At 39.4% G+C, this 21322-nt stretch overlaps 1 protein-coding gene across 8 annotated transcripts in view; it reads left to right on the forward strand.

Annotated features, from left to right (window-relative positions):
- The window catches only part of DYNC1I1 (dynein cytoplasmic 1 intermediate chain 1), a 269907-nt gene that overhangs the window by 161210 nt on the left and 87375 nt on the right, over window positions 1-21322 (forward strand). For all 8 annotated transcript variants that reach the window (XM_074340758.1, XM_074340755.1, XM_074340754.1 and 5 more), the window contains 3 exons: window positions 9292-9381; window positions 15247-15409; window positions 17733-17832. In XM_074340758.1, coding sequence (XP_074196859.1) covers window positions 9292-9381; window positions 15247-15409; window positions 17733-17832 — 353 coding nt within the window. The remainder of the gene's footprint in view (window positions 1-9291; window positions 9382-15246; window positions 15410-17732; window positions 17833-21322) is intronic.

Raw genomic sequence — 21322 nt, forward strand, 5'->3', positions numbered from 1 at the left:
ATATTTACTGCCCAAATATTATATATCAGCACAGTTACAAGTTTCAGAAACAGCTGCAAAAAGTACTGTTCTCTGGCTTCCTCTCTCGTTTTGAATATTTTCTTTCATTTCCTCCCATTTGCAATGCCTTGGGTGACATTCCATCAGGAAGTAAACTTTCCAAGTACTGTCATGTTAGAGCCTTAGGAAAGAACTGATGTGGCCTAGAGTGTTAACAGGAGCGCTCTGTACGATGAGAAATGTATGTTTTCTTTACTCTGGCCAGATTTTTCTAGACCAGAAAGTGAAGGGTTTTTTGTTTTGTTTTTTTAAATATTAGCATGTAGTATATTTAACAAAGTGCTTACTGAAAATCCCACAAAATATGTCGTTCCTGCATATTTTTAAAACACAGAGGCGCTCACCTCGGTTTGTGTAAGCATTCAGAGGTGCATGTTATACTTTATTTTGGCCGCTATGATGCATATCTGGAGGATGGCTTTCTCTGGACTCCTGGCAACCCTGGCAAACGGTGCACAAAGCTGGTCCAAGGACAGGGTGACTTGAGTGTGTTCTGTCCGAGAACGCTCACTGTCTGCTGTACAAACACAGGTTTCAATTCACAGTACAATCCATCACACCCACTGGCAACTAAACCGTCCTAAGTCAAGTTCTCACCATCTGTTGCTTAGACTAACAGCCATAGCTTATCTTCTACCTGTCTCCCTCATTGCAGGCTTCCTCACTCTGCTCCAGCCTCCATTCTGCCTCCATGTTCTTAAACAACATCAGGTCTTATCTACTGTGTTTCTAAAAGCCTCCAGTTTCTCTTCAGTGCTGGTTGGCAGCAGGATTTTTATCAAGAAGTTAGGCTGCCCTTAGAGATATATCAGAATGTGCATGAAGGGCTGGGAAGGAGACAAATGAGGTTTCAGAAGCCGTATTTAGCATCATCAATGCCTTGAATTCCTTCTGAAATTTAAATTAATTTTTAATGACTTATGTAAGATCTATGTTTATAAAGGGGATACTGATCTTCAGAAAGAAGTCCAAAGTCATTGTGTCACGCAAGGTCCTAAACAGTGTGGTTTATAACTACTACCTTTCCAGAACAACCACCGATCTTGATATTACTAGTTTCAATGCTTGACATTGATGATACTAACAAGAGTAGATCTTTGAGGGACTTTTTATCTGGTTGTGGAGATAGATGCATACACCTAATTTCAAGTGGTCTGAGATGTGTTATCATTGAGATATATACAAGGTGGGCTGGTGGAACAGTTGAAGAGGTCAGCAGATCTATCCGGGAGGAAGTATTAAAGCTGTGGAATCATGTCATGAAGGACTAATAATAATTACCTCCTGGGTATTGGAGGGAAGACCGACAGAAGCAGAAAAAAACAATATGCAGTACCTTCGACGCATGAACCTACTGGCATATCGGGTGATTGTGCATCGTCCATAGAGGAAGATGAGGTGGAAGAGACAAGAAGAATCTATGGGCTTTTATACTAAAATATTAAGGGAACTATAGAAGCTTTTTTGGTGGAGGAAGGATACATAGAAGTGGTTTCTTTTTTTTAAATAAAAAAGTGAAGCTACTATAAATATAGAGCAAGACCGGTAGTGGGAGGACGACCAGTCCAAACACAATAATACTGCAGGCAAGAGATGGAACTGGCCTTGACTAAAGTGCAGTAAAGACACAGGTGGATTTGAGACAGATTTCAGAGACCGAATCTGTCTCAAATCCACCTGTGTCCTTTCATGAAAGGACTTTGAGACCCTTTCTTTTATTTATTAATTTTTAATTTTATTGGGGACTATTGGGGAACAGAGTGTTTCTCCAGGTCCCATCAGCTCCAAGTCGTTGTCCTTCAATCTACTTGTGGAGGGAGCAGCTCAGCTCCAAGTCCAGTTGCCGTTTTCAGTCTTAGCTGCAGGTGGCGCAGCCCACCATCCCATGCGGGAATTGAACCGGCAACCTTTTTGTTGAGAGCTCAAGCTCTAACCAACTGAGCCATCTGGCCGCCCTGAGACCCTTTCTTATAGGGCCCCATGGAAAAGAGGAATTGAAGATGGTACTCTGGTGTCCACCTGTGAACACATGTGGATGGTGGTACCATTAGGCAGGATGGGGAAGGCAATCGAAAGACTAGATCTCAGCAAAAGGTAGGAGTTCTGCTTTGAACATGTCTAGTCTGAGAAGCCTGTGGAACTTTCACATTGGAACATGCAGTACAGAATCTGGAGCCTAAAAGGGCTGTCTCAACTAGAGATGGCAGTTTGTGGGTGATAATGAGAAACACAGGCATAAGTATTACATAGAGTGACATTTGATACGAGAAGCAATGAGGCCAAAGATAGAACTGCAAGGAATAGCTTCATTAAAGTGCATTGTTTTTTAAATCAAAACTAAATTTTAATTTGAGAGATTAACTCTTTGTTTTTCTATTGAAAATTTTAAATATGTTATAAAATGAATCACCATCTGAAACATCTGTACACAGAATTATAGAAATGTGGCTAGGGCATTTGTTCTTAACATTGAAAGCAATACATCTAAAAACCAAAAAAGTGCCTTTGTATCTCTTCAAGTCTGTTCACCAAGAGTCACACAGTAGTAAACTTGATTTAAAATTGGCTGTGTGTTCTTGCCATCCTTTCATCTTTTGGAAACTAGTTTCTATTTATTTCTAAGCCACAAATTATTATATCAATTCCAACATTCAGTTTTTCACATTAGAATTGGTGATGTGTTATAGTGTAATTAGCAGTAATTGTTTTTCTTAATGCTACATAAAGTAATTGTGCATCTTACAGGTGTTGGCCTGATCAATTCAAAGTCATGCGGTAATTTATTTGTGTCTCCCTCTTTTGGCTGCAGCAAGATGGCCTTTGGAGTCAAGAAGGATGGAGTGAAATGGCCCACTCTGCTTCTTGCTGCCCTTGTGCACCTGGCCAGACTTATCTGTCTTCCATGAGGTGGCAGGTGGAGGGGCCATGGCTCCCTTGTGAAAACCAAGGAGCAGGGCAGCGAGAGCTCTACCTGGGTACTCAGACCCTCTTATCCTGGGGTTTTGCAGGCCCTGAGAGAGCACAGGAAGGCGAGAACCCACTGACTTTATAAAACACAAGCCCTTCTCTTCCCAGAAGGCTGCCCTGTGTTGCTCAGGGTTCTGGTTGCAAGCAGCAGGCACCAAGTTCAGTGGGATTTATTGGAAGGAAATTTGGTACTGACACCACCTCTAGTGAGATTTATTGGAAGGAAATCTGATGCTCACAGAAGCAAAAGGAGGCAGAGGAATAGGCTTGAAAAAAGGCAGGGACCAACCCAGACCTTGGTCTTCTGGAACAATCGGGCCAGGATGTTGGGCACCACTGCTGCTGTGGCATGTTGCCCCAAATTATTCCTAACCGCTTTGTCTCCTCGCTCCAAAGACAAAGCCCCATTTAGGAGCATCCAATCTGATTGCTCCTGCCTGAGTCTTGGTCACCGGAAGATGGAAAGCAGGAAAGTGTCTCCCTTTGGGCTTTGGGAGAAGAAAACAGGGTCCAACATGTCACCAGTACAGCGGTACTGCAAGGGGATACCCCCAGACAGAAAGGGGTTTACATATTGTATTGCCAAACACTGGCAAACGTTCGGTTGCACTTCCCCTCCAGTATCTCAAATTTGTGAGGCCATCAGAGCAGTTCAACAATCAGAGAGGACGGTGGCATATTCAAATTGACTATATTGACTTTATTCGGAACCACAGACTAGAAGAGGAAACTAACCGTTCTGGAGCTCGTGGGTCAGGCCTTGTGCTCAGTGTGTTATAGGTGATTGTTGCTGAACATGCAATTATTCATTCTTAGACCTGCAGAAAATCTTGAGGAAGGAGGACAGTGGTTACCAAAGATTTTTTCAACTTTAGAGGGAATGAATGCAGCAACTGCAGACGGCAGGATTTGGGTGCTAAATAAAATAATGTGGCCAAAAGATGCCATTATTTGAAATTAGCCCCTTCACTGACAGGTCATTAAGTTCTGCCACTAGTTTAATTTCTTGTGTGGACCTAGTACAGGAAACCGTACATGGGTGGTAATTTTTTTCCCCAATCTCAGAGGAAATGTAACCGGGTATGAACTAGTGGCATAACTCATATATCAGTAGTCTGTAGCGGGTCTACATAAATCCTTTTCTTTAAAGTTATTTAACTGTTTTGAAAATGGTTTCAACAGAAGTAATTCCAATTGCACCAGAAAGGAAACCAGAGTCTTAAAGAAAAATATACTCTCTTTGCTGAGCAAGGCAAACATATCAGTATTCAGAGAAACAAACCAGTCTCTTGTGTTTTATTTCCTCAACAAATCCACTAAAACACTTACTTTGTGTCTTTAAAAGGCTGATAGACAAAGAATTCTGTGGCCATTAAAGATTAATGCCTACAACTGGTTTGTAACCACTTTAAAAGGGCAGGAACTTTTTTTTTTTTTTTTTTTTTTTTCTCTCTTATTCACAGTATCTCATTATGGGACTTTGCACATATTATAAACACAATAAATATTTGTTGGTTTTTCAAAAGAACTCATCAAAAACATATTCTCTGGAGAAGGATTTTCCATTTAAAGAATTAGATAACCTGCTGTTTTCCCACATGACACATAAACTAACATATTGCTGTCACAAACCTAACCCTTTCTATAGCCAACCCCTTAATAGTATTTTTTTTAATAATATTTTTCAAATATGCTGTAAGTGGCACTTCCTGTCATGATGTTGCTTTTTGACTCTTCCAGGAATTAATGTTTAAAATAAAAACCCTTATATCTGCGAAAGATGAGAACTTAATATTATTTAAAACTGACTAATTCAAGTCCTTGGTGAAACTGACTACATTTTGAGAACTACAAGATGTGAATGTACAGAATAGATGGCTCTGATAAAAGCACAATTGTTTTCCAGAGTCAATGGAACTGATAATAAATTAATGTAGACCTTGACCCATTTCAGCCCTTGGGTCCACAGAATGAGGCAATAGAATCTATTTGTTGTTAGTCTTACTTTCCCAAAATCTTCACACAACTTACCTCCTTAACTTCCTGAAATTTTTACTCAAATGTCACCTCAGTGTGGCCTTACATGTCCACTCTGCTTTAAATTTCAGCTCTTCCTCCCATGACCAGCAAGCCCAATCCCCCTTTGCAGCATGCTATTTCCCCACAGCACTTATCTGATGCAGTGTATGTTTTGTTTATTGATTTGTGGTTTCTCTCCCCTAACTCGAATGGAAGCTCCTTGAGCACAGAGATTTTTTTTTGGTCTGTCTTGTTCTCTGTCGTATTCCCAGCACCTGGTACATAGTAAGTGATCAATAAATCTTTGGTAACGTACAAGCTAAGGTAACACTAGTTGGGAGAGGTTTCTGGTTATGGGTATTCCCAACTCTCTTGGTGGTTTAAAAAGCAATTTCATATCAGTGATTTTATTTGGTTATTTTTACAACAACATTGTGTTTTAAGAAACGATTATTATCCCAGTTCAGCAAATATGGAAACAGATGCCTCAGAGAGTTCCTATGAATTGTGTAAAATCAAGAGGCTAGCAAGTAGACTCCAGCCTTGGACCTAAATCAGTTACTTCCCTTGGTGTCCTGTTCCCACCCAGGTTGTGAATCTGTCTGGCCAGAGGAGTTAATGCTTTGGAGTAAGCATTGCTGGTCAGGTCTCAGGGTGGTGGATTCTGAAATGAAAATGGGAACAGAATTTGAATGTGGCATGTAAATTCTTGATAAAACAACCCATCTTAGATGGCTTTCAAGGATGTGACACCTCACTTCTCAGCAGAGCCTTACATATAGATGAGCGATCCACGTTGAGGTCACATAATGTCCGCCTCAGAGAGCCTCCACAAACCTTACACTGCAATGGATCGTCGTCGTACCGCTTGTACTTTAGGCTTCTCCTATTTCATCCTGCTGTGGGTAGGGAAGCAGTATGCACAATGGTTAAAGATCATAGACTCGAAAACAGGCAAAACCAGACAGAACTTAAAGCTTCATGTGGTTGGTAGTTTTTCTTTTTTTATTTGGGGGGGGGGTGTTGCAGGGGTGGATTACTTTGTTTCCTCATCTGTAAAATTAGCCTAATGATACCAAGTTCTGATAAATAAATTAGGTTCAAGTAAAGCATTCGTCACTGCCTTAGGTATTATTATTGTGTATCTCCTTTATCTCTTCTGCTAGATCATAAGATCGTAGGAAATGAGGCACTTGACTGGCTTTATTAGTTTGTGTACAGAGTATATAAAATAGTATATATGTGGATTGAGATTTGCAAAACAAGTTGTTTACTAGGAGGACAGGACTATGGCCACACATGTGTGAGACTGATAAGAATAAAGTAAAAAACATGTTTTTGTGTGAAACTGAACATAACAAAATTGAGTTATAAACACATTCACCAAAACAACTTCTGGTTATCACCTAAGACGTAAACAAGTCCAAGGAAAAGAGGATAAAGGCAGAACTCCAGAGCAATGCCATGAGGGGTCTGACTGGGCGCTCCAGCTAAGACCCTCTGTGAGGCTCTGAGCGAGACACTCCGGAACGCTCCTCCAGGACATTCGTTTGGACGATCCGACAGAGCCCTCTGCGATGTGCAAGCCACAATATTCCTGGACTCTCCGAAGATCTTCCTGGCAAGACCAGCTCGCCTCAGACCCATCATGGGCCCAGTCGCCTCTCCTGGACCAGGAACCTTCTCCATCCCGATGGACTCTGGGAGTTGGTTCGTTATTAAAGTCTATTCTGTTCTGTATAACCTTCTGTGCTGACCAGAGCATTGGCCTCTGGAGGGACATTGGTTCCCAAATAAAGCTGTGTCACTCACTCTGTGTGAACCTGGGTGCCAGGACTTTGTTCCCCACTCACGTCACGAGTACCACGCAGGGACATAGGGCCCTGCCGAGGGGTTAATGCCCCCTTGGCTTTCAGGAAGAGACTGAAATGTGGCGACTGTCCTTCCAGGTGCTCATGACAGTTTGCTAGGACTTCTGTAACAAAGTGCCACAGACTGGGTGTTTTAAACAGTAGAAACTTATGTGTCACAGTTTGGGATGCTAGAATTCTGAGATCAAGGTGTTGGCAGAGTTGGTTCCTTCTGAGGCAAGGGAGGAAGAATCTTTTCCATGCTGCTTCCCTACTTGCTGGTGGTTTGTTTGCAATCATTGGTGTTCCTTGGCATATAGAAGCATCACCCCAATCTCTGCCTTCCTCTTCACATGGCGTTCTTCATGTGTGTAAGTCTGTGTCTGAAATGCCTCTTTTAGTAAGGACACCAGTCATATTGGACTTGGTGCCCACTCTACTCCAGTATGTCCTTATTTTAAATAATTACATCCACAACAACCCTGTTTCCCAATATGGTCACATTCTAAGGTACTAGGGTGTTGGTCTTCAACATATGCATTTGGGGATGAAGACACAATTTAACATCTCACACGGGCCTTATTGTCTTGGTCTTCATTGTATTTACTTGCAGTTAGTAAATGTCAGGACATCACTGCTGAATCTGTTACACATAAAGAAATGTTTCTAGAAAGTTCAGAAATGGAGCCACTTTTGAGCAGCTTCGTGACCTTCTCAAAGTTGCTTCTCCATTGAAGGTCTACCAGAGGAGGAAACTGCCCTCCAGCTAGTACCCACCTGGGCTTTGTGTTAGGTCTTTGGATCAGGAAGATACACCTGTGGCGGTGGATGTTTTGTTCAGGATGTTCCAAACAGGTTTTCAGTGGGTAGATAGCAGTGATATCTTTATGTGGGGAAGGACCCAACTATGCTATTTATAACTTAACATTTTAAAGATTTATTTGTCTAAACATCTGTATAACTCAGTGTCCTTCTCAGTATTTTAAGTGCAGCTTTTTATTTCATAGGTATGTGTTAATAATAAATGTGTTCATGTCTTAATAATAAATGACAATTTTCCTTAAAAGTGTGTTACATTTTTTTCTGATATCTATATAGTGTGGATATAAAGTAATGAGGTTGGTTCCACAATCTACACACATGCATATAGAATACTGTGTTTCAGTGAAAATTCACATTTTAAAAAAAATTAGTATCTAAATTGCAATACTATACTTTATACATCCGCATTTAAAAAATTGATATTCCTTCCACAAATAACTTGTTTAATATAGTTAGAACTTTTGGAGTTGCTTTTTCAGGATATATATATATATATATATATATATATATATATATATATGAAATATGTATACATTTATTTGAGCTTGATATTTTATAGAAGGTCTGTAAATATTTGTTGAACGAATGAATATATGAATGAATGATTGGGGGAGGAGTGAAGTCTTTTCTTTTAAACTCCATTTGAACCCATGAAATCAGTCACTTAGCAGTGACTATGATACTGAAGAGAGGAGGTAATATATGAAAAACCTAGGAAAGCAAGTTTTAATTCTTTTCGATCATTTTGTTTCTATACGTTGGATTTTCTGGGGACACCTGGATCTTCCCTGCATCTTCTACGTTGTGACTGATGATTTCAAGTGCCCTGCAATGAAAGGGGCCTCTGAGGAAAGCAGGTTGAGAGCAGACAGAGTGAACACATTTGCATAGGGCAGGAAGGGCGCTATAACATCTGGCAGTGGTGGCCAACTGGGCCCATTTGTTAGTGCTCATTAAATTCACATTAATGCACGCGCTGCTCCGAATGTGTAAATGCCATGTCGGGTTGGTTGCTTTCTCCCAGGCCTATGGCCATGACTTTTGGGGCCTTACCGGGGGGGCCCCCCCACCCCCACCCCTGTTTACTTGCCAATGGCATTTGACCTGGGGTCAGACCTGTATTTAACCCTTTCCTGTAGGTCAAAAACAAATTAATTTGGTGAGAATTCAATTGGAAATGAGTCGTCTGTACAGCAGGTGTACCCTGTGGAGAATGTGCCCCAGGTGGAAACATTTTAAGATCTGTTCCTGGGCCATCTCTGAAGAAGCTTCAGAGGTCAGAGAGGCAATTCCAAGACATCCCATGTGCTGAAGGCCTGGAGATGGATGCAGCAGGTGCTGACTCAGGGCGGTTTTCACAGCAGCTCGGGGGAACTTTCAAAGAGGCCCCTTTTAGAGATAATTTATTTATATATTCATGAACATATATCTTGGGCATTCACTGTGGACTGATCTACTTAGAAGTTGCCCTAAATGATTGAAACTTGACCCTTTGCCCCTACCTCCCACCATCAACTGAAGACTTTGATTCGAAGGAAAGATAATGACGCACTTTTCTCTTTCTTTTTTCTAGAGGATGAGGACGATGAGGAAATGGTGGAACCCAAAATTGGCCATGATTCGGAACTGGAAAATCAAGACAAAAAACAGGAGGTGACAGAAGGTATGGTGTGAGAGATCAATTAAATCATCATTTTATTTACTTACATATTTTTACCAACATAAGGACTATAGAGGTAAGTAAAAATTAAATGTATATCCCCTATGTAGAAAGTTTTCTCTGACTGTTCAATATATTACATTTGGCACCGTAAACTTTAATCTCCAAAGCAAGAGTCATTTGTTTTTTTAAGTGATAGAAGCAAATAAAATATAAACCATCTACATTTCCAGCAATTTAAGTCCAATCACAATTCCAGTAAAATTATTACTAAATAGTCATAAAATAAAACACTTGTTATTAATTGTCTGGTTCTCTAGTTCATTCCATTGTACATTCCCAATGATAACAGTAACAAGAAAGCAAAAAAGAAAACAAAAAAGAAAAAAGAAAGGGGAAAACAATACTACAGGTGATATTTCTGTAAAAATCGAACTTTGTATTCTTTTGAGATTCTCAGATCTGAACACAAAAGAGAATTTTGAAATTGTCTGTCTACTGCCAAATGGAGTGTCCATGAGAACAGAGTGTAGATTAGAAAGATTTTTTCATATTTCCTAATAAATGTCCCCAATACAGATCAATATAATTCTAATTCCAAGCCCATTTGATTTAAAAATTTTAAAGATGTCTGTGGCTTGGACACAGTGTGTGTCACATATTTGTCCCTGAGGTCTTTTGTAGGGCTGGGTCCGTATTGGTCATACGCACTCACTTCACACTGCTCAGGCATGGAGTGAGACTGATTACTATCAAGTCCTGGGGTACAACTGAGGGCAAGGAGGGGATTCAGCATTAACAGTGGCATCCATAGAAGGCACAGTTACTTTTTCCAAGGGATTGTAAATGATTTTGATTGAAGAGATTTCACCTTTAAACTTTTACTAAGAACATTAAAAAAAAAGCTGGTGATAGAATATCATTAACACAGGTGTAGCAGGAGACAGAATAAGTTGGGATTTATTAAAATACCCTCTTCTTTCTTTTGCAAAATATCCTTAAGATATACTGGGTGGTAAGGAGCCCAGGGTATGTTTTTTGTCTCTTGGCTGGGATCCCACTCCGACCCACTCACAACACCAGGCTCCAAATCATCTTCTCTAGCCAAGCATTGCAACCTCCTTCACTTCTGAGCAAAAACACCCTCCAGTTTTAACTGTTACGCTACATGGAATTGATTAAAGCCCTGGTAAAAGTCAAAAAGAAGTTTGAAAGTACATTTCCTATTACTGCTGCCCTGTGTGCCTTATTCCCTATTAATGGCTTTTCTGCAAATTAGCACATAACAGGTTAAAAGCATGTTTATGTTGACATCAAACTCTCTGGCTTTTTTTTTTTTTTTTAAAGCAAGACAGTATTTTGCAAACTTTTTGAAAAATCTCTTGCAGATATAATCGTGGCGCCATTCACATGGCTGCATAGTAGTGAGGGCTGTGTCAGCACTTCCATTATGAACCCTGAGTTTCAGGGATTTATTACTCAGCCATAAAAATTTGCTCTGGGCTGAAACTTGACATACATGGTTTCAAACCAGGGAACACATTTTTGAGAAATCTGTCCTTTTTTGGAGTTAAAAGTGGTGAGGGGTGATGGGGAAAAAAAAATCAGTGCTCACTAGCTTTCGACATTTTTGACCAAGTGACATCAAAATGCATTAAACAGTAAAGAAATATGGGTTTGATTTATTACTGTTTTCACTCTTTTTTTCCACAACAGAGTAGAGCAAAACAGCAGGCACGTTTTAGCCTTTAATCAAAATTTAGGGAATTTTTGTAGGTGAGTGTCTTAATAGTTTTGTGTTTGGAGATTTAAAACAACAGAATCAGAGACCTAACTCTTGTAAATGCACATCAACTCATAAACCTCACATTAACTCATAAACCTTAACTTCAGAGAAGGGTATTCTTCTTTATTAGTTTGGTTTGATTTTCTTGCTCTTGTTTATGAACTGATTTCACTGTAAAATTCCCATAAGAGCCCCTCCCTTAGAGCCCCTCTCCTTACTTAATCGGATTTTAAAGTTAAGCTATCTGGATTTACGTATCTATTTTTTATCTTTTAGATATATTCTTGAAAAATACTAAAAGATGTAATTTTTTATGTTGGAATTTAAAGCTACATCATTGAAACAAGGCAAGACATTTCTGAAGTGGATATTTAAAAAAAAAAAATCTTTTCACCTAAAAATGAGATTGTAAAATCTCAATATAAATTGTGAATTTCATTATGAATTTTACATTTTTACAGAGGAAAAAACCCTAAGAACCTGAGAAACCAAAAGATATACTGCATAGTAAATAGAGTAAATTAAACAGAAACTGAAAAATTACACCTTAAAATCTAAAGAAAACTCAAAAAAGCAGAAGGAATAGGATAAAATCATCTTGAAAGACATAAAAAAGTATTTTCATATGTAAAACCAAGAGAAATGAACATTTCTATAATAAATAGAATAAGAACTTAACCCTAAAAAGTTTATATTAGATTTTAATTTTGTAGGACATGAATTCATAGAACCAGGCAGTCGTCTAAACTTTGAATTTCATGAATGCAGTACATTGTTTTCATACTTGTTATTCAAGCTAAATATAACCGTTCAGGTAAATTTTGTTAAGTTTGGAAATTTGTCATGTCATTTGAGTTGTATGTAAGTCATATTCATGTGTTCTACTTTTCATAAAGAATGTTTTTTGTTTTTTTAAAGGTTACTTTAAATGCACAGAGTATTGTTAGCTCCTGGCAAAAATACTAAATATTTTGTTGCAAAAACAAACAACAAACCTGCTATAATTGCATTTTCTGCTTAACTTATACAAAAACTCAGATATCAATTCCTATGTTTTGTTCTGATATGCCTTTTGCTATTAAATTAATCCCTACCTATTTATGCAGTAAACATGTTAAAAATAATTTATTAGGTTCCAGTGATAGGGAAAAGCTGCACAAACAGGTATTTCAGGGAGAATTGGGATCTCTCCTGGGGTAATTCTGATTCCAATTATTTATGCTTATATTTTGAACCTTGTGGATTCCATTAATCGATCAATTTTCTTTCATAAAATAAGATGTCTGGAGAGGTCTTTTCTGATTACAACTTTTGATTGTGGTTCCTGGATACTCCATTAGGTTTTCATTATATTGTAAAAGCATTTATCAATTTAAAGATTTTTAAATATGGGAGGTTTGGAGTTTTTATCAAAGATAACTATGATCCTGTTTAACTCCTAAGTTGAATATTGTTTATGATTTTAAAAAAGTACTTGCATCTTGTTTTGTGCTAACAAATCATGTCATTTGATCCCTGTTAGACATCAAAGCTTAATATGCATAAAAGATATCCTTTGTTTTGCTTCAGTAGCAATTTAATTTCAAGCCAAATATTGTATTGTCAAATATAATATCTGGAGAGGCTACTGCTTCACCTACCTGAACTTGTCCTCTGCAAATACACTTTGATCAGCCATTTATGTTTCTCTTAGAGAAGAAGTTGTATGTCTTGAAAACTGAGATCAAAGTGACAATAAGCTACAGAGAAGAAAAAAATTACAGAAAATTACACAGATACTATTTTTTATTTAAAGTAATGGACCTGTAAGGAAAGATACAGGCGAAGTACAAGTAGCTGAAAAAGATAAACAGAGAAGAGAAAGGTGTTTCTTTTATATTATAAAAACAGGAATAAAGGGGCAAATTCCTATTCCTTTGCTTAATTTCAAATGTGTCTCATGTCATCATCCATCAACAGTGACTAAGGCTGAAGGAGGCTTTTAAAATAAGACATTCTTCTTGGTCCGATACTATCTTTGTTTAGTGAAGTTTATTTATTTATATAACAGTACTAACCAAAACAAAATGACCCTAACATTTTGTAGTGTTTTTTTTCCTTTTGCCTAGTTACATTTAGTAGTTTTACTGTTTTCTTGACCTTACATAAAGATGAAAAATTCAAATTCCTAATTTATGGGAGTTTTGAAAAGTAGACCAATAAATTGCTACTTAATTACCAATTATTGAATGCTTATTTGCCCCATATATTTATCTTTAACCCTTAAGCCAGACTTAAAGTTTAGGTATCATTACCCCATTTTATAGATAAAACTGCTTCTCAGAGAGGTTTAATTGATTAAAGAATCAAATCTAACATACTGCCCAGTAAAGGTTGGATTTCAGGTTGGTTTTCTAGAGTTCTTCTTGTAACTTATGGTCCACAAATTGCTCACTTCATGGTTTCTCAAACTAGTATCTGGGTAACACTGCTTAACTGAAGTTGATGGGGGTTCTTGGAGAGTCCCAGTACACACTGGCATATTTAGGGCTCTGGAGACTTCGGCAGCAAAGAAATATTTCTAACTATATTTAGGGATGCTAGAAACTATGGCGTGAACTGTTTTTAGAGAAGATCTCCTGTAGTGCATGAATCATTTGTGTTATATTACCTGGAGAGCTTTTCTCATGGTGTGATCTATCTACATCAGAATCCTTCTAGTTTCTGGTACAAATACAGATTTTTGGAGTCATTCTAGACCTCCTGCATTGGCGTCTGGGGCAGGAAAGGGGAGATTGGAAGGGGAGAGACATTATGAACATTAAAAGTTTGAGATCCACTGCCGTGGTTCTGCAGAAGTGCTTTTGGACAATTCCCATTTCTTGGGACAATGGCTTGGAGATACCATTAATAGAATCAAATAACATTTCCTTAAAAAATTATGCTACAGATGACTGACACTACCTAAAATGTTCCTCTGACCATATGGCCAGGTAGAAATCGGTCCTGACTAGAGGATGGTGGTGGAAGTTTTGGGGAAATGATTCCACCAGGGACCCCACCTGTGATTGTGATACCCTACCCTCCTTCCTTAGCTTAAACTTCACATGTTTCTGGTTCTCCTGAAAGAGTAATTTATCAAACATTTATTGAAGGCACTCTGCCTGAGGGGCACCCAGGGTGCCTGAGAGTTGAATGGGGGTTCCTGAAGAATCACAAAGGTTCAGCTGACAGTTTCTACCTTGAGTGCTTCTCAGTGTGGGAGTTCTTAATCCTTTCTCTATTGTTTTATGTAAGCCCAGCAACTGAAGAAACAGTGTATGTAACCCAATTGTGACTCTGAGGTGAACTGACTTTCTTTCAGACACTATGACATATTGTTAACTATTTGAGCTCTCTTTGCCTCATTTTGCATCTTCAAAATTAATATGATAAGATTAATCATACCAGAAAAGTAAGGCATAAAAGCAAGTATGAGGTGTCTTACAGAAGCATTTATTTGTTCCATGTGTTTGTTGAAAAACAGAAGATATTTTGGGTGAAAGCGGGTTTGGAAGGACATGTTTCAGGTTTTGAGTGGAATCTATATAACAATTAAGTCAACCTTATCAACTCACCAGGTTAAAAAAACAAAACGAATTTATCCATGGAAAGAGGAAGAGTGCTATCTGAATTTATGTTATAGATAGTTCTTAACTATTTAATATGTGCAGTTTTATAGTAGTATCTAATATACATACCTGGTTTTAGATTTCTCTATTATGTACTATTTCAGCTTTTTTTCAAGTTAAGTTCTAAAGAAAATAAAATTGTTCAAAACGGATGACCAAAAACCCACCAATTTGTTTTTATTTGTAATCTTTTTCAACTCTTCCAAATAGTAATTAGGCCAGATATGAAATCTTTTTGTAACATTGGCAGTGGAGACATCTGCAGAAACCTTTAGTGTGAATTTGGGAGTAATTTAGACTAGATTAACAATGGTTTATCTCACTGTCTCATCACTCCTTTGATAAGCAGTTTCTTTCAAGAGTTGGATTCCTTGTGAAATGTTTTTAATTGTCCTTTTTTTTTCCCCCTAACAATCTCTTTTACATAAAAAGCCCCTCCAAGGGAGCTGACAGAGGAAGAAAAACAGCAGATCCTGCATTCAGAGGAATTTCTCATCTTTTTTGATCGGACCATACGGGTAATTGAAAGAGTACTAGCAGAAGACTCTGACATCTTCTTTGACTACAGTGGTCGAGAGTTAGAGGAAAAAGATGGGTTAGTTTCTTGTGTGCATTTAAAAAAAAATACAATGATAAGTTATCTGTTGATGCTAAATTCATGTATGTATTGACTTGGCAAATCCCAAAACTAAGAAATCAGAGGAAGATGAAATTCCAGGGTTGATCTTGCTAAACAGCATTGACTAAGGACTTTGGTTATAACTTCTGGTTTAGAGTTTCCCTATAATTAGCATGTGCTTCCGTGAAATGCTTTTGAACTTGATATCTGGGGAACAGTCCAGGTGATAGAGATTGGCAGACTCATGTACATTGTCCTCTGAGAAAAAATTTTTATAAGCAGCAAAAGGAGATTTGCCTTATATCCAGCAGATCTATTTTTTATGTCTAAGCCAACGGAAGCTGAAGAAAATAAACATGAGATATGAGAGACCTTAACTGATGGGGTAGACAGTGAACAGAAACTGGAAACTTTTTCCTCTTTTGATACCATAAGATTATCTGTATATGCCTTTTAGGAAACACATGTACAGGGCTATATATTTAAAGATAAAACAAACAAAGACTAATCAATAAAAGCGAATGACCCCACATGACTTTCTCCGTGACTGCAGCATATATATTGTAAAAGGCAGTGGCTGCTAACCATTGTCATAGGGATAAAGGAGGCATTTTATGAACTTTGTGAGAGAGAGAAATAGCTGGGTTGTAGCCACCAATTTCTTTTGGCCAAGAACAATATAAAAAGGTGAAATCACCTTGCTTTTTCATCAGACCTGATGACTATTTCTAAAATTCAAATATATTCTCAAAGGACAACCTATCATCATTGAAGACACTCAAAGGAATGTAACAGAGGCTCCAAAAACAGTTTCAAAAGGGAGTTCTGAAAATGTTCTAAAGAGCTGACAGAATCTTTAGCCTACTTCAAAGAGACAACCGTGTTTTGAATATACATGTTCTGCGATTGTTTTCTTTTTAAAAAGCCGACTCTGTGTGGCTTAGTTGGTTTTCTGGGTCCTACTTCCTATTGGGTGCCTGGCCCAGAGTTATTCTGGTTTCCTGGCAGTTCCTTGGGTGCATGTACCTCTTCCCTGAGTTTGCAAAGGTGGAGCTGAAGAAGGGTTAGCAGGAGAAAGCAACTCATAATACGTCAGCTGATTAGAGCCTAAACTGAATAATCTGAAGCCGGGTCACCCCGTCTAAACAAGATCTACGAGTATGTGAGACAATTGATGCAGGTTGCAAGCCAGTAGAATGAAGCAATTGAACAAAAAAAAGGGAGTGTGGAGCAACTCCTGAATTGACATTTAGGCAGCTTTTTAGGCACATCCCAAAAAAGCTGCTAGAACAGAACAGGCATTACTCAATTTAAACTTGGGGAGCAAATGCAGGACCAGTGTTGGGTTCTTCAGAGGAGGTTTTGGGGTCAGCTGAATATCAGCGAAGTAAACACTAGCCAAAGTGTAGCCCAGATGCCATTTTGGTCTATGTAAAGTATCTAATACGTTTGGTGAACTCCCCACTTTCCACCATGTCTGTCTCATGGTAGAACTCATCACTTGCTATTGAGCAGGGAGACAGCCACTATAGTCATTCAGAAATTTCAGGGTAAATGGAAACATGTATGTTATCTCTGGTCTAAGCCTAGATAAGGGGGCATGGATATAAAAGCATCTCCAAGGGCCGTCCCGGTGGCTCAGGCGGTTGGAGCTCTGTTCTCCTAACTCCGAAGGTTGCCAGTTCGATTCCCACGTGGGCCAGTGGGCTCTCAACCACAAGGTTGCCGGTTCAACTCCTGCAAGGGATGGTGGGCTGCGCCCCCTGCAACTAGCAACAGCAACTGGACCTGGAGCTGAGCTGTGCCTTCTACAACTAAGACTGAAAGGACAACAACTTGACTTGGAAAAAAGTACACACTGTTCCCCAATAAAGTCCTGTTCCCCCTTCCCCCCCAAAAAAAGCCATTAAAAAAGAAAAACATCACCAAGTGTCCTGTGCTCCATTGACAGCTGAGAGAGTTCTAGTAAACTCTGCTTCCCAAGTAAGATAGAACTTACTTGGGAAGAGGAGAATCCTTTAGTACTGGTCAAGAGAAGAACCTGAGACAAATTTGACATTTTGTAGCAGGCTTGGAACAATATGTAGAAACGTTTTCTGGGCCAGGTTAGAGAAAACTTGTCGTAAAGGAGACTTTCCTTCCTTTATTTGTGGTCAGAGTTTTCTATCTAAATTGATGCTTTAAGTTCAGAGAATACTGTGTGCCGTAGTCTTGCCATTTGATTCTTTCAATGTGAGCAGCAGAGATAAAGTCCTATTCTGAAGCATCTTATTTGTCTTTGATGTTTCAATCCTCCTAGGGATGTCCAGGCTGGAGCCAACCTTTCTTTCAACCGGCAGTTCTACGATGAGCATTGGTCCAAGCACCGAGTAGTCACTTGTATGGACTGGTCTCTCCAGGTAAGACTTCCTGCTGGGGTGGGACAAACTGGGCTTATATTCGCATGGGATTTGTATAAAAAAATAAGAGAGATTTGCTCCACTATTTCGGATATGTTCATTAACCTACAATTTTTTTCCATGCCTGTTGCTTGTCTTTCTTATTTTACTGAGTTTTCAGTTTAATTTTCACACTCTGTTATTCATATACATTGAAAAGTTACTATACGGCAGATACCAGACATAGAGCCAGGCCATTCTGTCAGTGAAACTGCTCTCATTAAGGTCACCAATCATTTCCTACTTGCCAAATCCTGTGGCTATTTTTAAGCCTTCTTTGGCCCTGACTTCTCTTTGTTGTTCAGCTTAGTTAACTTCCCCAGACTTATTAAAACAATAGCCTTCCATTAAGTTCTACAACTCTATTCTCTTCTAGTATTCAGACTTCTCCAGGACTTCTTTTTTCTCTTCCACCCTTGTGATCCTCGGGGTCATGTCCTCAACCTCTACTCTTCTTCCCAACGTGCTGTCTGTGGGAGATATTTTCCACTGCTTTGGATTCAACCATCACGTGAACAACCTGTGTATATCTCCCACCTAATCTCCCCCCTGAATTCCACTTTACACATCAGAGAGATCCACTCAGTTGTCCCATAGAATCTCAAACTTACAACTAGCTCATTATTTCCACATATCGAAATCATTTTTTGCCTACTACATTCTCTCTATGTTAAAACCACACCCAAGGACCTAAAGCAGAACTTTCGTCATTAACATTAGCAACTTCCTCTCCCTTATCTCCTAGACCCAGTCTGTCTACAGGAATGTCCATTTCTCCACTCATATATTTATTATCTTACACCTGTAATATTGCTAACCTTGTAATTGGTCTTTCTACATCTATGCTTGTCCATGCATAGTTTTCCTTCTGGATGTCTAGCCAAACACAGTTGGCTGTTGATCAGTGTGAGGGTTAGGGACACCAGCCGCCAGTCCCACACAGTCAAAAATCTGTGTATAGCTTCTGACTTACCAATTGTCCCTCGGTATCTTCGGGGGATTGGTTCCAGGACTAAACCTCCCCCCCGCAACCCCCACAGATACCAAAATCTATGGCTGCTCAAGTCCCTTATATAATAAGATGATGTAGAGCAATGCAGTTAATGCTCCACACCCATGGATTCCAAAGCGGGGATACAGAAGGCCAACTGTATATTTATTTTTAAAAATCAGCATATAGGTGGACCTGTGCATTTCAAACCCATGTTGTTCAAGGGTCAAATGTAATCTTTCTAAAATGCAAACCCGATTGCTTCACTCCTTTGATTAAAACTCCCCATTACCTTTAAGAGAAAAGTCTAACTCTTTAGTGGAGCATTCAGAGTAAAAGTAGGCAAATTTACCAAATGCCAATTTGCTGAATGGCCAAATCACCTAGCTGACAGCCTACCCAGTGCTGAGCAGTTAAATTATGTGCACACAGGCACACAGCGTAGTGGTGTGGAAGGCTGAATTTGAACCCAGGTGATCTGCCCTCCAAGCCCAGGTTTTTTTACAACCATGCTCTGTTCTCTCCTGCAATGACAATGACATAATAGCCATGAGGGGAATAGGAATGGCGAGTCCTGGCCATTTATGTGCAGCACAGTTTCTGCTTTCTTGTAGTCTGTGCTTTTATTAGTCATGATAATCCTGGCCAACTTTTAGTTTGTGTTTCTTATGTGCTAAGTACTGTGCCATCGGCTCTGATGGCATTATCCTGTTTCACTCTCATAACATCGTATGAAGCAGCCACTATTACTGTTTTCGATTTTACAGCTGAGGAAATTGAAGCTCAGAGAAGCAGTTTGCCAAGTCACTCAGCTAGGATGTAGGAGAGTAGGGACTTGAACCCAGGTCTTTTAGCACCTCAGCGCACATGGTTTTCACCACGGCCTCCCTCGAGGGGCTTAGGAATCTGCAACTAAGAGACATTATAAGTGCTGAATTCTATGGGGCAGATAGCAACTGCTTTCAGAGTTCAGTAGAGGTTGGGATCTGTTTCTGGTCAGACAAGACATCTCACAAGACAGATTTAGACAAATGGAGGAGAGAAGAAGGGGTTCTGGGCAGAATAGTAAAATATGTGAAGAGCCCCATTTCATCCTACTGGAGAACAGGAGAACTGAAGAGAAGTTGTAATCCCCACAACCAGACTGTCATCAGCCACCAAGTGGGTGAGGGTTCTGTCCTCTTGAATCTCCTTTTACATCCAAACAGCAGAGCACGCAGCGCATGATTGCACAGAGACTGGTACAAGCAGGGTTTGCTCAGCCACTTCCCGCCAGTCTGTGGGTGGTCTGTGAGCACGCTCGGGTGTATGCACAGAAACCAGATCCAAGCCTGAGGAAACACTTAGCTCGGCTTGTTCACTTGTTCAGAGTCTGGAAATTACACAGGAATCTTATCTGACACATTCCTCAAAGGCAACTTTTGCTGTGTTCCTGGATGGGCTGATTGCGCTCCCTCAGGGGGCGGCAGGGCCAACATCAGCGGGGCTGGTCCCTCCTGGCCTCAGCATGTGATGGAACATCTTGCCTGAGGATGGATTTGCCTCCACACAGGGTGCAGTGTGATATTTTTGTTGCAGGAAGTGAAACTGTAAAGGCCAGAAACTCCACCATGGAGAGACCACATTTATTTTTCCCCATTTTTGTGTAAGCTGTTCATCTACACTGTGGGGAAGAGGTTTACAATTCTGAAAAATGTATTTTATATGGAGCATGAGGAAAAAGAATTGGAATCATCAGTTCCTACCTCATAATACTTTTGTCAGGTTCAGAGGACTAGGCTTATATGCTTATGGGGTAAAGAGACTTCCTGAATGGATCTAGATGCAATCTAGAGATGTGAAGAAAGAAGAGAAGGATAGAGGCACAGTCTTGGAGTCTAATGGGGGCATGTGTGTGTAGAATGATTCCCTGATAGGAACAGAATGGAACAGAGGGGAGAAAAAGGAAGAAACGACAGTAAGTCGTCACTTAACATCATGGTCAATAGGTTCTGTGACTTTAAGCAAAACGACATATAATGAAACCAGTTTCACCGCAGGCTAATTGATATAAACAAGAGTTAAGTACCTACACCATCTCCTGAATATTATAACAAAATGACATTGGATGAAATGATGTTATTCGAGGACTTGCTGTATGAGGTTTCTGCATAGCTTTGCTTTGATCTCCTGGGCTTCTTAAACAAGAACACTACACCTTTGCAATATTTGAAAATATCCACCAAATATCATTCCCCAGAAGAAATTTAGGCACTTGGGGAATTACTTCAACTTTGGTATTCGTGGAGCATTGTTTGGCAGAGAAAATCAATAATACTTTCCACATAGCACAGGACAGGTTTTCCAGACTTGTACCAAATCAGACTCATGATCTTAGTTCCACCATATATACTCCTCTCACATGGTAAATTGCATTCTCCGGCCTTTCAGTCATGACACAAACCCAAGTAATCTTTGACA

The sequence above is a fragment of the Rhinolophus sinicus genome, linkage group LG09 (genome assembly GCF_036562045.2).
Source record: "Rhinolophus sinicus isolate RSC01 linkage group LG09, ASM3656204v1, whole genome shotgun sequence".
In the NCBI taxonomy this organism is placed as follows: Eukaryota; Metazoa; Chordata; class Mammalia; order Chiroptera; family Rhinolophidae; genus Rhinolophus; species Rhinolophus sinicus.